At 31.8% G+C, this 14499-nt stretch overlaps 2 protein-coding genes across 4 annotated transcripts; one reads left to right on the forward strand and one right to left on the reverse strand.

The window, feature by feature from the left end:
- Nucleotides 1–388: 388 nt before the first annotated feature.
- LOC110724557 (protein FAR1-RELATED SEQUENCE 5-like) lies at nucleotides 389–2035 on the forward strand. The gene is made up of 3 exons (XM_021903971.1): nucleotides 389–428; nucleotides 1263–1399; nucleotides 1469–2035. Exons 1-3 carry the CDS (start codon nucleotides 389–391, stop codon nucleotides 2033–2035), a joined length of 744 nt encoding a protein of 247 aa, XP_021759663.1.
- Nucleotides 2036–5076: 3041 nt separating this feature from the next.
- On the reverse strand, nucleotides 5077–12490 carry LOC110724870. Of its 3 annotated transcripts, none has more exons than XM_021904362.1 (14): nucleotides 12349–12490; nucleotides 12057–12101; nucleotides 11818–11940; nucleotides 10749–10903; nucleotides 9144–10161; nucleotides 8492–8692; nucleotides 7063–7637; nucleotides 6780–6806; nucleotides 6656–6682; nucleotides 6420–6575; nucleotides 6152–6311; nucleotides 5703–5975; nucleotides 5394–5573; nucleotides 5077–5295 (listed from the first exon to the last, which is right to left on the reverse strand). In XM_021904362.1, the coding sequence occupies exons 5-13, from the start codon at nucleotides 9210–9212 to the stop codon at nucleotides 5565–5567; spliced, it is 1497 nt and encodes a 498-aa protein (XP_021760054.1). In that variant the 5' UTR covers nucleotides 9213–10161; nucleotides 10749–10903; nucleotides 11818–11940; nucleotides 12057–12101; nucleotides 12349–12490; the 3' UTR covers nucleotides 5077–5295; nucleotides 5394–5564. The 3 variants fall into 3 exon arrangements, with proteins under 3 accessions (XP_021760054.1, XP_021760053.1, XP_021760056.1); XM_021904361.1 differs by having other exon boundaries at nucleotides 5394–5582; XM_021904364.1 differs by lacking the exon at nucleotides 6780–6806 and having other exon boundaries at nucleotides 5394–5582.
- Between the last annotated feature and the right edge of the window lie 2009 nt (nucleotides 12491–14499).

Consider the following 14499-nt stretch of genomic DNA (forward strand, 5'->3'; position numbering starts at 1 on the left):
TTTCAGTTTTTTTTAAGGGTTTCGTGCACATATTCTTAGGTGTAACCTCCTACAACCTAGAGGTAGGTGCACTTGCTCAAAACGCAGGAGAATCAATGTGAAACGCAGTATCTATTTAGTGTTCTCTAATGTCTTTCTTTCCGCTCACGTTTTTTAGTTTCCTTTTTAAAAAAATTTGGTTTCTTCTTTTCCAATTCTCTCTCTTCTCCTATATTTCCTAATTTTCATCAAAGTTTTCCATAAAAAATTTCATTACTATAGTTTGTTCTCTGTTTTTTTCTGGAAAAATTATTCTATGTTTTTTCTCCTTCTTTAATTGCTTTTTTCTCTGTTTTTTTGGAAAAATTATCCTCTGTTTTGCGATTGCATCTGTTTCGATTGGATAAATATGGAATTGGTTGTTCTCGACGAAGACATCGTCAATGCAGGTTAGTTGCTTGATTTTGCAATTTGTAATTAGATTTTTTTTGTTAGTTTCAATTGTAATTGTGTTTTGTATGATTTTAGGTTAGCTGCGATTAGTTTCGATTGATTAGTTATTCAATTTCATCTGATTTTTGGTTATGTTCGATCAATTTGATGTATTATGTATAAATTTCGATTTCTTATGAGCTGATTAATCAATTTTGATTGATTAGGTTTTATACGGTTTTCTTAATTATTATGAATTGAATTTTATGTGATTTTCTGCATTTTTTCAATCAATTTTACGTATATATTTTTATGCTTTATATTAATTTTATAGATTATGTCTTGATTTACTGAAATTGATCGTATAATTTTGATGAATGTGATATTTTTGATGAATTAATAATAAAATCAATTGATTTTTGTTCGTATAATTATGTCTTGATTTTGCGCTAATCTTGATTTTTGTGTGATTACTGTGATTAATTGTTGCTTATTGCGTGCTGCAATTGTTTGTTGTTACGATTTTCGTAATTTATAATTTATTCTGAATATTGTCTCTTAACTAATGAACATTCCATTTATAATTATGAAGCTATGAACATTTTTTATTACACATTAACTTTTATTCTTAAATAATGAACACTACATTTAAAAATTATGAACTTATAAACATTGTTTATTAAATAATGAACATTGTCTATTAAATGATGATAATTGAGTCTTAAATAATGAACATTACATTTGATATTGAATATTTTATTTGTATTCTTTTAGGTGTCTAATGAATATTCTTTACATTTTTATGAATTTACTTATTATACATTATGAATATTTAGTGTTATTTATTTCAGATACTCCAGTTGAAACTATATACACAGAAGCTAAAGAATCTGAATTAATGAGGAAAACAATAACTAGTGATGATGAAGCATATAATTTGTACAATGATTATGCTTTTAAGATTGGTTTTAGTATAAGGAAGGGAAATGTAAGAACAGTTGGTAAGACTTCTGTTTAGCGAAGTAGGAGATATGTATGTTCATGTGCTGGTTTGAAGAATGACTCTAAGAGGCATGTGAGGAAGTTTGAGAAGTTAGATTTTCGTACAAATTGTGGCGCTTTTGTGGAGTTTATTATTGATCCAGGTGTATGGACTGTTGTGGATCATCAGATGGAACATAATCATCCTTTTATACCAGTTGACAAAAGACATTTGTTAAGGTCTCAAAGAAATGTGAGTAAAGAGCAATTGAAGGTCATAAGTGTAATGAAGGCAAGTGGTGTTAGGGTAACTGATTCACTAGGTCTTTTGTCCAAAGAAGTTGGTGGTTCGCCGAATCTTGGGTGTACTCGAAAGGATATATACAATGCTTTGACTACTGAAAAGGCCAATAGACTTGATGGCTCGGATTGTAATCAATTGATCAAGTATTTTGCTCAAAGGCAAGCAAAGGAAGCTGATTTCTATTATGAGTTTGAGGTAGATGAAGGAAATTCCCTTACTTGTGTTTTTTGGAGAGATGGAAGAATGAAAAGGGATTATGAACACTTTGGTGATTTGATGGTTTTTGACACTACTTATAGAACAAACAAGTATGGCATGAGGCCCCTTTTGTTGGTATGAATCACCATTGTAACAATGTCATGTTTGGGATGGGATTTGTTCTAGATGAGAAAACAAGCAGTTTCATATGGTTGTTTGAGTCTTTCATGAGATCAATGGGTGGTGGGCGTCATCCGATTACTATAATGACAGACCAAGCACCTTCTATTGCAGATGGTATAAGAGAAGTTTTCCCAAATTCTAGACATCGTCTGTGTACATGGCATCTTACGGAGAACTCAAAAACAAATATCGGTAAATTCAGAGTTTTGAAGGGGTTCACTGATCTTTTTGATTATCTGCTCAAGTACTATGAAACTACTGCTGAATTCGAACATTATTGGCCAAGGTACTTCATTATGAACTTTCTTTATGAAACAATGAATTTATTACATTAAAACATGAACCTATGTTTTAATTTAATTATCTTTAATTTTGTTGTTGCTCATTGTTATTTATGAACATGTTTATTATTATTTATGATCACATTTAGATATTTTATGCATTTATAAGTTTATTTTATGAATTTGTGTTTTTATGAATTTGTTGTTATAGTATGAACTTGTGTACTGGTTATTTTGTGTGTTGTTATTCTGGTACATCATAATGAACTTTCTATATGAAACATTGAATTTATGATTTAAAATCATGAACATATGTTTTAATATAATTATCTTTAATTTTGTTGTTGCTCATTGTTATTTATATGAACATGTTTATCATTGTATATGATCATAATTAGATATTTTAGGAATTTATAGGTTTATTTTATGAATATGTGTTTTTATGAATTTGTTGGTTTAGTATGAACCTGTATACTGGTTGTTTTGTTTGTTGTTATTCTTATGAACGTCATAAACATTTTTATGAACATATATAAATATATTATGAACATAAATATGTAATATATGAATATAATGTTTATTAAAGTGAACTTTCTTATGCTAGGATGATGAACAAGTACAATTGTAATGATAATGATTGGTTAAATCATTTGTACTCGATCAAAGAAAGATGGTGTCCAGCCTATTCTAAAGAATATTTTTCCGGAGGAGTTTTGAGTTCCCAAAGGAGTGAAACCACAAACCGTTCGGTTTCTCATAGATTGAGGAAGACGGATGGGTTGTGTGATTTTTACAAGACTTTTCTTGATGTTGTGGCTGAGTGGAGGAGTAAGGAAAGTAAGTAGGACTTTCGGTTTTTGAGAGGTAATCGTCATTTGGCGGTTGCTAATGTAAGTCTTCTTATTCATGCTAGAGAGGTTTATACAATTTCGGTTTATATTGTCTTTGAAGATCAATTTGCAAAAGCTATTTCTTGTTCTCAAGAGAGAAAGTATGAAAATGATGAGACAATAAATTACTTGGTATGGAGGCCTAATAAGGATATTATTAGGCATGAGGTTGTTTTAAATAAATTCACTAGGGTAATCAATTGTACATGTAAGTATTGGAGTGAAATGGGTTTATTGTGTTCACATTCCCTTCGTATTTACAACATTCATTGTGTTCAAAAGATACCCGAAGAATACATAGTTAAGAGATGGACCAAAACCGCGATGTGTAGTCATGTGGTTGATGAAGATGTTGTTCAAGAGAATGTGATTTCTTCTTCTATTTGGAGAGCTCATATGTTAAGAAAGTTTATTCAACTTGTTACATCTTGCCAAGATCACCTTGAAGCACGAGCTGAAATTGAATATACATTTGAAATGTTAAGGGAGAAGGTTGAGAGTGTTAGGGGGGCAATTGATTTTGATGAGGAAGAAGAGGTTCAAGAGGTTGAAAAGGATGCACAACCTATTCAAAATCCGAAAGTAATTAGGAAAAAGGGTGAAAGGAATGATAGGCCAAAGAGCACTATTGAAAAAGCTTGTAATAAGGCCAAGGGGTGGAAGAAAAAAGTAGATAAATACAAGGACGAAGTTAAAGCTACTGCTCAAAAGGTTTTTCATGTACTTTTATGATTTTTTTGTGTAGTTCAGTGAATATTTTTGTATGGGATATGAACATATCTATATTTGTGTTTTATATTGCAGGTTTTAGATGATGATGGTGATCCTTTGACTTATTCACACCCAACAACAAAAGATTCAAGTCTTAATGTCCTTCCAAAACAGATGAATGGGCAATCATCAATGGTAATTTTTAAAATACTTTCAATTATATTAGTATTCTATTATTTTTGTTTTTGAAAGAATAGTATTCTATTATTAATGTTTTATAATATTTTTAGGGTGTTCAAGGTGCCAGTAAAAAGAGAAAAGTACCAGCAAATGATGCTCACACTTCATCAAGGGAAAATACTTACAATTCACAGGTAATCATTTATTTGAATTTTATGCTTAATTATATGAATTTTATGCTACAGAACCTGAACATTTATTTTACAGCGTATTGGACAACAATCTTCAAAGAATAACACTAATACCTCAACTAATGCTTCTCAGACTTAATTCTCAAAATTAATTATTTATGTGAACTTAAAGTTTATTAATATGAATTTTATTCAATACCATTTGATCATTTTTTTTAATTTACAGGGTAATGGACGACAACCCTCAAAGAAAAACACTAATACGAGTAAACCTTCTTCATCAAGTCAATTTGGATATCAAGCTAAAAAAAGGAAGTTTTCATTATGAGAACAGCAAATGGTATCAGGTAAATCTGAACAACCTAGCTACGTTTATGAACATTTGCTTTTTATTTTTGAGCTTATGTGTTTTTGTAATTGTTTTTTATTTTATCTCTTTTTTTTTAGTATTTTGATGTTGGGCGCAATGCTACAAATGAAGGGAGTGAAGTTGGTGGATCTTCAAATGTTTCACAATATAATGAAATGTTATCCATGTTTGATAAGACAATCAATGTTTAGATTTTTTAATAATTGACAATTTATTCAATTGCCTAAAAGTTGTAACAAAACAAATTATTACTTATTTTCATTTTATAAATGTTTTTGATTTCCAAGAATTAATTTACTGATTTTTTACAAGAAAGATGATCAATTAGCATTATATAAGTGATCTACCAATATATAATAATGAGAGAAATTTCAAATTTAAATGCAAAATATAATGCAAACTGATGTTTCAAGTCATAAAAGGAATCCACAACTATTAAAGTAAGTTGTCTTTGCAAAGTTATTAACTATAAAAATTAATTTGATTCTTCCATCCTTCGTCTTGCAGCCATCTTTATTCTGTATGCTTCTCTGTTGGTATTGCTTAGTAATATCTTAGCACAATACTTCACTCTTAACTTTCTGATTTGACCAATCTGGAAAAACGTATGAACATAGATATTAAAATATGAACAAACACTCTATATAAATGAACATAGTTGTAAATTGAATTTTAAAGGAGTTGAAACCTTACATTATCAGCTTTCAGATCACAAACCCATTCTACTGAAGGTTCTGATGTGTATGTTTCCATATGCTTCAACAAATAAACACCACAATTCTTATGGTCCCAATTTCTCCTCCAATTCATTTTTATCAAGTTAGGCTTGAAAGTCCAGTTGTTTTTCATTGTAATTTTGGCTTTTCAAAAACCCTATAAAAGCTTCAAGATAATTTTGAAAATACACATTCAATAGTTAGTTATAAGGAAATGAACATTAGAAATAAATTAGTGAAATCCACAAAAAGTTCAAATGAAAAAAGATGAGTATTTAATATTTACCATTTTTATGGGAGAGGTACCGTATTTGTCTTTTGCTTTCATATTCATGGGAAGCTTTCTGTTATCAATCATATCAACAGTGGCATTATACATGTTGAAGCAAACCAAGTAGAAGTGGTTAATTGCTGACACTGGGAAAAAGAATTGTTTGACTTCTTTTATTTTTTTGATACCGCTGTTTTTCATTTCAATTTGAAGTCTGGAAATGAATTTTGAAATTCTTTTTTTCGTGTCACCCTCTTTCTTAACAATGTGGTCTGTGCACACTATCACCTGCATATAAATAAAAAACATATATAAATAAGTACCTATATATGAACTTTTAATAAAATATCAATGAACTTCTAGTTCTAATATATAAACTTATAATAAAATATTAAAGAACATCAAATATATATGAACGCTTAATAAAATATTAATGAACTTCTAGTTCTAATATATGAACTTACATAAGGAATTGTGCTAAAGTAAATGTTGTTTTTTCGACACTTGTAATTTAAAATTGTAGCCCAAGCATCAATAATGGAATTGTCAATTTCTTCATCTGTGCCTAGTGTCTTCATTTGAGATCTGTTAATACTAGTTTCTCCATCAAAGTACATCACCTCACTTCACACGCAATAAACAAACAAAACAATCCATTTTAAAAAAATGAACAATAAAAATGAACAAAACATATTATTTTATGAACAAGTAATATAATAATGAGCAACTTACTTGTTAGGACCATCATTGAATGCATAGTCAGAAATTGTTGCATTCATTGCATTCACATCCTTGAATAAATCTTTGTATTTTACCATGAATGGTGATTTGAGACAAGCAGGCAAATTGTGAACTTGTCTTATAGGTCGTTTGCCAATTTCAATTTCACTACATAAAATAACATTGTTAGTTTATAAAAGGTCAAAATTATGTGAATGAGTTTTTTTTTTTTTTTTTTTTTTATTCACCTTGTTGTTTTGTCCTTTGACACATTTCTGCAAAACACAAATAATAAGTAAAAGTGATCAATATGTGAATATAAATGAACAATTGTTTAATATAAATGAACATAAGTTTTTTCCATTTTTTTACCCTGGATTTTTCGATTCTCCTTTAGATCTGTCAATAGATGAACATAATATAAAACAAAATGAATATCAAACAATAATAGATGAATATATATAGAAAAACAATATTTTCATAATATAATTTATTAGTTTCATAGAAAATATAATAATTTTCGATGTCCAAAAAATTTACATTACGTTTTCTAGTTTGTTCATCCAAAAAATTAACATTAGTTTTCTCTTTACATTACATAGACTACCTTAGCTAGTTATTACAAAATATATATCATAGTTAGGAGTCACATTACCCTGCATATTGAAATTCTGGATTCAATGGGTTGTTCAAAATGTCCTCAAATGTAGGGTCTTGAGTTTTGAACATATGATCAAATTCCGATGCTTCAATCACCGGTTGCTCCTGCTCCACACCTACACTACTTAACCCTCCCATACCTAGCCCGAGGTTCAAATCAATGTTTTGTCCAATTTGTGTCTCAGTTGGATGAACCATTGGACTAGGAGTTTGTTCTTTGTCGATCCCTAAATTCCAAGCATTTTGTGGATCGAATGACTCTCTTACTTTCTTCCCCTTTGCCTCTTCTTTTTCTCTTGCTTTCTTTTCAGCTTGTACTTTCTCCAAATACTCCTTTTCAACCTTATCTAAAGCATTCAAGAAAGAATTTGTTCCAAATAATTCTTCATCTTGACTCAAAATTGAAGGATTTGAAGGATCCTTAAATTTCTTTTGCATATAATCTCCCACTGTTTTGTAAAGAAGATTATTTGGGAAAAGCTCTTCAGCATGCTTTATCATTTCACATAATTTTTCACAATTCCCTTCCATAGTTCTGACCACACTAATAAACTCTTCCATAAATTCCTCCTACAGAATGAACATACATAACAGACATTATGAATATAATGCCTTCAAATATGAAATTAAAATATAAAGAAATAAAGATAATATCATTATGAAATATACGCATTAAAAAGTGAATATACAAATAAAATAAAGTGAACTTAATCATGCAAAGTATGAACATATGCATAAGTTCAATGAAGATAGACCAAAACATATCAATGAAATATGACCAAACTAGATTAAAAATAAGCATTCAAAAACAGATCAATGAAGATAGACCAAAACATATCAATGAAGGAGAGCACTCTCATCCAATTGGTCAAACAGAAGGTTGAGGAGGGCCAGGTGTTTGATCTACTAAACGAATGCACTGAGGAAACAAGGCAAAATGCTGAAGACGTTGAGAAGATTATAAAAATTGCATTGTGGTGTTTGCATACAGAGCCAACTCGACGTCCTGTCATGTCAATGGTGGTGAAACTATTGGAAGGACAGGGAGGTGCAATAGCTCTAGAGGCTATTACTGACTATTCCTGTGCAATTTTGAACACAGATGGACACCCGTCAATTCAGCCAATAACACCAACAATACTAATGTCTACTAGCATTAAACAAATAGGTGGCACCAAGTGCTTAGAAAAATGAAATATTGTAACTAATACCAAACAAGATTAAAAATAAGCATTCAAAAACAGATCAATGAAGATAGACCAAAACATATCAATGAAGATAGACGAAACAGAACAATGACTAAATCAGCCAAAGCCAAAGAAATAGGTTTGTAAAACTATACATAACTTAGATCAAACCAAATATGAACATTATACATAAAAATAATAAACATTCAATAATATAGGTAAATTTTCTAATCAAACCTTGGCCATTGGTATATTAGTACATTCTTCTTGTGTTGTTTTCCTTTTGATTTTAACTCCAGGCAAAATATTACCCAATCCAACTCCATGGCTCTCCAACTTCATCCTTTCGACCACCATATCCTTTGTCCATACAGATATGATAGGAGGAGTTCTTGGTGGCATGATGCTTTTCTTTTGAATGCGATCAAAGTAAAACAACTGGAAAAAAAAATATAGAAAAAAAAATCATCAATTAGCATATATAATAGAATGAATGTAAAGTTAAAAAATGAATATATAAATTACATAAAGTGAACATATGCATATAGAAAGTGAAAATAAGTTGTATTGAATTTATAGGCTCATGTTTATATGCATTACTTGTATACAAAATCTGAACATACCAATCAATGAACATACCAAAATATGAACATGAATATACGCATGAACATATCCATTCCAAATATGAATATATGTATACAAAATATGAACATGAATATTCTCCATGAACATGAACATACAAAATATGAACATACCTATCAATGAACATGAACATAACCATTCAAATAATGAATATACGCATAAAAAATAATGAATATACGCATAAAAATAATGAATATAATAAAAATATGAACATAGTATATATGGAAATGAAAATAATGGCATATACCAGAAGAAAAGGCAAAGGTCCTTTGTAAAACCCTTTTGGATTCAATTTCCAAGAACTGCTTGTATCCATTAAGCTATCAAGGACATACTTGCACCAATTGTATTACTTGATTTCAAACACATTCTTAATTGAGAACAGAAACTTGTAGTGCAAGTGTATGCTTTGGCTGCTTTTCATGAAGCAATTTACAGCCAACACAATGAAATCGATAATGAAGATTTCATCAAATTCACCATTGTTCACTTTTGCAGGTTCTGTGTTCATTTCCAGTTTCCTTTTGTTCATCTTTGCTTCCATGATTTCCATCTTTTTCTCTTTTTCTTCCTCAGACTCATATTTCTTCAGAACATTGTGTGTTTTAGGGCTACCAGACACAACACCTCAATCTTTCCTCCATCTAGTCAAAGGAGTCTCTTCTTGTTCCTCATCTTCTACCTCCTTCACTTCTTTCTCCCCTCTCGGGATTCCATACACAACTTCAACATCTTCTTCACAAACAACAATAGATTTGTTGTACGGAAGATAAAGTGTGCGGCTATTCTCTTCGAAACAATGCATAAGCCAAGCAGAAAATGATTGGTCATTTTGTGGAAGATTTACATCGAGTAAAGCTCCAAATCCCATGTCAATAATTGCTTGCTTTTGAGAAGGGCTCAAATTTGATACAAATGTCATGAATTTGAAATGCCCAACCCTCACTTGCAACTTACCATAATCATCCAAATCTTCAGCATCAGCAAGTTTTACCACCTCATGTACATCTTCATTTGCATCTCTCTTTCTTTTTTTATGTGCTTTCTCATTTTTTACACCATCAACTTTCTCACTTTGTTTCCCCTTCTCCACCTTAACTTTTTCAGTTTTTAGAGTTTCCTTTTCTTTCACACCTCCATCTTTCTCATTGTTTTTTTGTGTCTTTGAGTTTTGCTTGTTCTGTTGATCTTTAGCTGTACTCTTGCTTGAGGAGGCTTCCGAACAGTTGTTTGATGATTTATTTTTTGTTACAATATGCTTCACCCTAATAGAATAAATGTAAAATTTAAAAAAATGAATATATAATTTATATAAAGTGAACATATGCATATAGAAAGTGAAAATAAGTTGTATTGAAAGTATAGGCTCATGTTTATATGCATTACTTGTAAGGTGAACATATGAACATATGCTATTTCAAATGTGAACATAAACATTCAAAATATGAACATACCAATCAATGAACATGAACATAGCCACTCAAAAAATGAATATAAGTATACAAATAATGAATATATGCATATAAATAATGAATATAAGCATTGCTTCCTTTGGATTATGCATTTTAAAATGTGAACATGCAACATGCTGTGAATATAGTGTTCTCAAACATGAACATGAAACATGCTGTGAATAAGTTGCTACCCTTTTTCCCGCTCTTTTATCCTACACCCCACAACTCCTAATCCCACACCATTCCACTAACTCACCAACACTCCCCTGTTCCATACTTCAAAAAATGAATATATGTATAAAACAAATGAATATACGCATAAAAATAATGAATATCCCTTTAACATAACTGAATATGAATATATATATATTTACAATGTGAACATAAGCATTTCATACCTTTTTTTTTGGTAACTCTGTTGCTTTTGATTGAACCTTTTGTGCTTCTTTAGAAGGTTTTTCTGGTTGTTTTTCCCCTTCTTTTCTTGCATCTTTTGATCGTTCTTTATGGTTGTTTTTCTCCTTATTTTGGTGGTTCGACTTCATCGTTAACTCTGAGAAAAAATTGTGTAAAACAGTGAGTTTATGAGGTAACTTCATTTCTTTAAATCTATCAAATTCATTTGATGAAGGGTCAACATGCATTTGAATCTTAACCTACCAGTCTTTGTGGAGAGGTTATACATAATTTCTAGTAAAAATATAAAACAAGGAGTGATCACATAACTACTAAAACATGCAACAACAAAGTGATATTGGACATTTGATTGGTGGATACTGATGTTTTGGTAGGGATTTTGAAGAGTTTGTAGCCAATGAAAGACAAAGATCGAGAAGCACATTCATGGGCATATTTTATATGAGTAACTTGTTCTTAATCTTTCCGATTCTGACATGTACTATAATGTGCCTTTAGTTCATATATTATGAATGTATAATAAGAAGCAATTACATGGAGTTATAATTCAGTGCATATTTTGTGAATATAGTGTGCCTTTAGTTCATATATTATAAATGTTGTGAATATAGTGTTCTCAAACATGAACATCACTATTCCAAATATATTATTCATTGCATATTTTGCTACCCTTTTTCCCGCTCTTTTATCCTACACCCCACAACTCCTAATCCTACACCACTCCAACCACTCACCAACACTCCCCTGTTCCATACTTCATCTCCCTCCTCAAGAAATCAACAAAAAATACCAACATAAATTAAAATTCAATAAAATATACAAACATTGTTTTGAATTTTAATTTTCGTACAAAATTTCAGACATAATTCACTAAAAAATTCACCAAAAAATATAAACATTTGCACTTAATTTCGGACAAAATTCACTTAAAAATACAAATATTTGCACTGAATTTCGGACAAAATTCACCATAAAATCCACCAAACAACAACAAACATGAAAATTAGGATCAAAACATGAAAATTCACTAAAATAAAAAAATGAATATACCTGTTGTTTTGATTTTCCTCTTCTTCAACAACTTTTTTCGAAATCTTATTGAGTAATTTCGGATCTACAGTAGGACTCTTTGCCACTTTCTTCTTTTTGGTGCCAAACATTTTATTTAGCGGCCTATTCAAGAAAATTAGGGTTTCTATCAACAATTTATATTAATAATTACAATTTAACACCACAATGAAATTTTAATTTATAGAAATAACAATAAAAAAATAAACATCTAAACTTACATATCTTCTTGATTTCCAGTAGATTTTGAAGCATTTTTTGTTTTTCTACAAAAACAATTGAATTACATGCGTTAGTTTATGAATTCACCCACAAACAACAATTAATCTAAACAATTTTTTACAAAGAAAAGAGAAAAAAATGTAACAAACTAATCTAAACAATTTTTCATATAATCTAACACAAATTTCATAGTTTCGAAAAATTGAATTTCGAAAAACAGAGTTTCGAATGTTTCAGATGAAAATTCACTAAAAAAATGTAAATTTTGGGCAAAATTCAGTGCAAATATACCTCTTCTTTGGATGATCCTTCTGATTTTGCATTTCATCTCTTATGTCCATTGTGATTTTTCCATATTTTTAGTGAGAGAATATGAACTAGAGGAGAGAGAAAATAAGAGAGCAGGAGAAAGGTTTGAATAGAAGTGACGTTACTTCAAGGGATTTGTTAAACATCGCCCGCGTTTTTCTACATAAAGCCCACATTTTTTAAAAATGTTGACATTATTGCCCTTGTTTTAATTTTTACCGAAAATAAAATTTTTCACTCATAAAAAATGTGGAGCAGGACTGGATCGCCGAGTGAAACCGAAGAGCCCTCAACGTCGGGTAGATGCACCGGAGAGACGCCGTTGACGCCGGAAAAGGAGGTACGAAGCCATCTAAAACCACGAATTGGCGGCTGGCGTCCTGCCGGGACGCCGTGACCGTAGTGGTGGCGCCTAGCCAGGACGCCGCCACCGTGGCTCTGGCGCCTGGCCAGGACGCCGACACCGTGGCCGTGGCGTCTGGCCAAGACGCCGCCGCCACGGTGGCGGCGTCCTGGCCAGGCGCCACCGCCACGGTGGCGGCGTCCTGGCTAGACGCCACCGCCACGGTGGCGGCGTCCTGGCTAGGCGCCACCACTATTTTTTTTTTTTTTTTTTTTTAATTTAATTTAAAATTTGTTTATTTTTTTTTTTTGTGTTACAATTTTTTTTTTTTTTTTTGGTTTTTTTTTTGTTTTGTTTTTAATTGTTTTAATTTGTTTTTGTTTTTAATTTATTTATTTTTTATTATTTTTTTTACAATTTTTTTCGTTTTATGTTTTTTTTTTGTTTTTATTTTTTTGGTTTATTTTTATTTATTTAATCTAAAGTTTTGTTTATGTTTTTTATTTTTGTGTTTTGTTTTTTTTTTTTTTTTGAATACTTTTTGTTTATTTCTTTGTTTGTTGTTTATAATTTATTATTGTTTTTGCTTTTGTGCTAATGTTGTGTCAAATGTATTAATTTAATCTACTCTTATGTGATTATATTTATATGTTATTGTTGCAGGATTATGGTGGAGACGGAAATGATTATAGTGGGATTTTTGTACACGATGGTCTGTTCGAAGATGCTCAACAAGCGGTTGATTGGGCGAAACAGGTTGCAATTAGATCAGGTTTTTGTTTAGTAGTAGCAACTCATCTACAACGTCAGACATAAATTGAGGTTTGAACGGTCAGAGGGAAGGAACCCTATACAGCAGCTTCTACACCAGGCACAAGCACGTGGTTACCTGTACTGGTTTGAATCTGATGAAGACACATCGGAGGTGACTCATTTGTTCCTTGTGCATCCTGATTGTGCTGATATGATTTCGTCTTGGCCATCTGTGATTCTGATCGATTCAACGTACAAGACAAACAAGTATAAGTTTCCACTGGTTGAGATGGTTGGGATGACTCCAACGAACCAGAACTTTTTGATTGGTTATGCAGTTATGAAGGATGAGACGGTTGCGAGTTACCGTTGGGTGTTGGAGAAGTTGAGAAATTACATCGGCCCAAGTGTTCAGCCATCGGCCATCGTCAGCGATTGTGAGGGAGGTCTCTTTGCCCCTATAGCGGAGCTGTTTCCGGAGTCGAGCCATTTACTGTGCACATGGCACATCAACAAATGCGTGAAAGTCAAAGCCTACAACCTTTTCAACAAGAACTTAGATTCAGCAGAGAGATTGGTAAATGGTAAGTGGCGGAAGATCCTGCAAGCTACCACGGAGGCAGAGTACGACCGAGCCTTGGATAACTTCAAGGATGCATACCAATGGTGCCCGGCAATCGTAGACTATGTGATGCAGCAGTGGGTGCCTCAGAGGGAAAAGTTTGTCAAATATTGGACAAACCAAGTTCTTCATTTTGGAAACACTACTACATGTAGAGTTGAGAGCGCTCATAGAGCTCTGAAGGACTGGATTGATTCTTCCACCTCTGCTCTGGATACACTGTTCGAGAGAATAAACAAGGCTATTGATACTCAGAGGAACGGCATCAAGAACTCTCTCGAGGACTCCAGACGGCGACATGGCACGATGTATAGCCATTTCATATTTAAGATTCTCCATGGTCGTGTGTCACACTACTGCTTGGGGTTGATTCTGAGCGAGCACACCAGGATGAGGGAGTTGGGTGATGAAGTGG

Source organism: Chenopodium quinoa, unplaced genomic scaffold, assembly GCF_001683475.1.
Source record: "Chenopodium quinoa cultivar QQ74 unplaced genomic scaffold, ASM168347v1, whole genome shotgun sequence".
NCBI classification, from domain to species: Eukaryota; Viridiplantae; Streptophyta; class Magnoliopsida; order Caryophyllales; family Amaranthaceae; genus Chenopodium; species Chenopodium quinoa.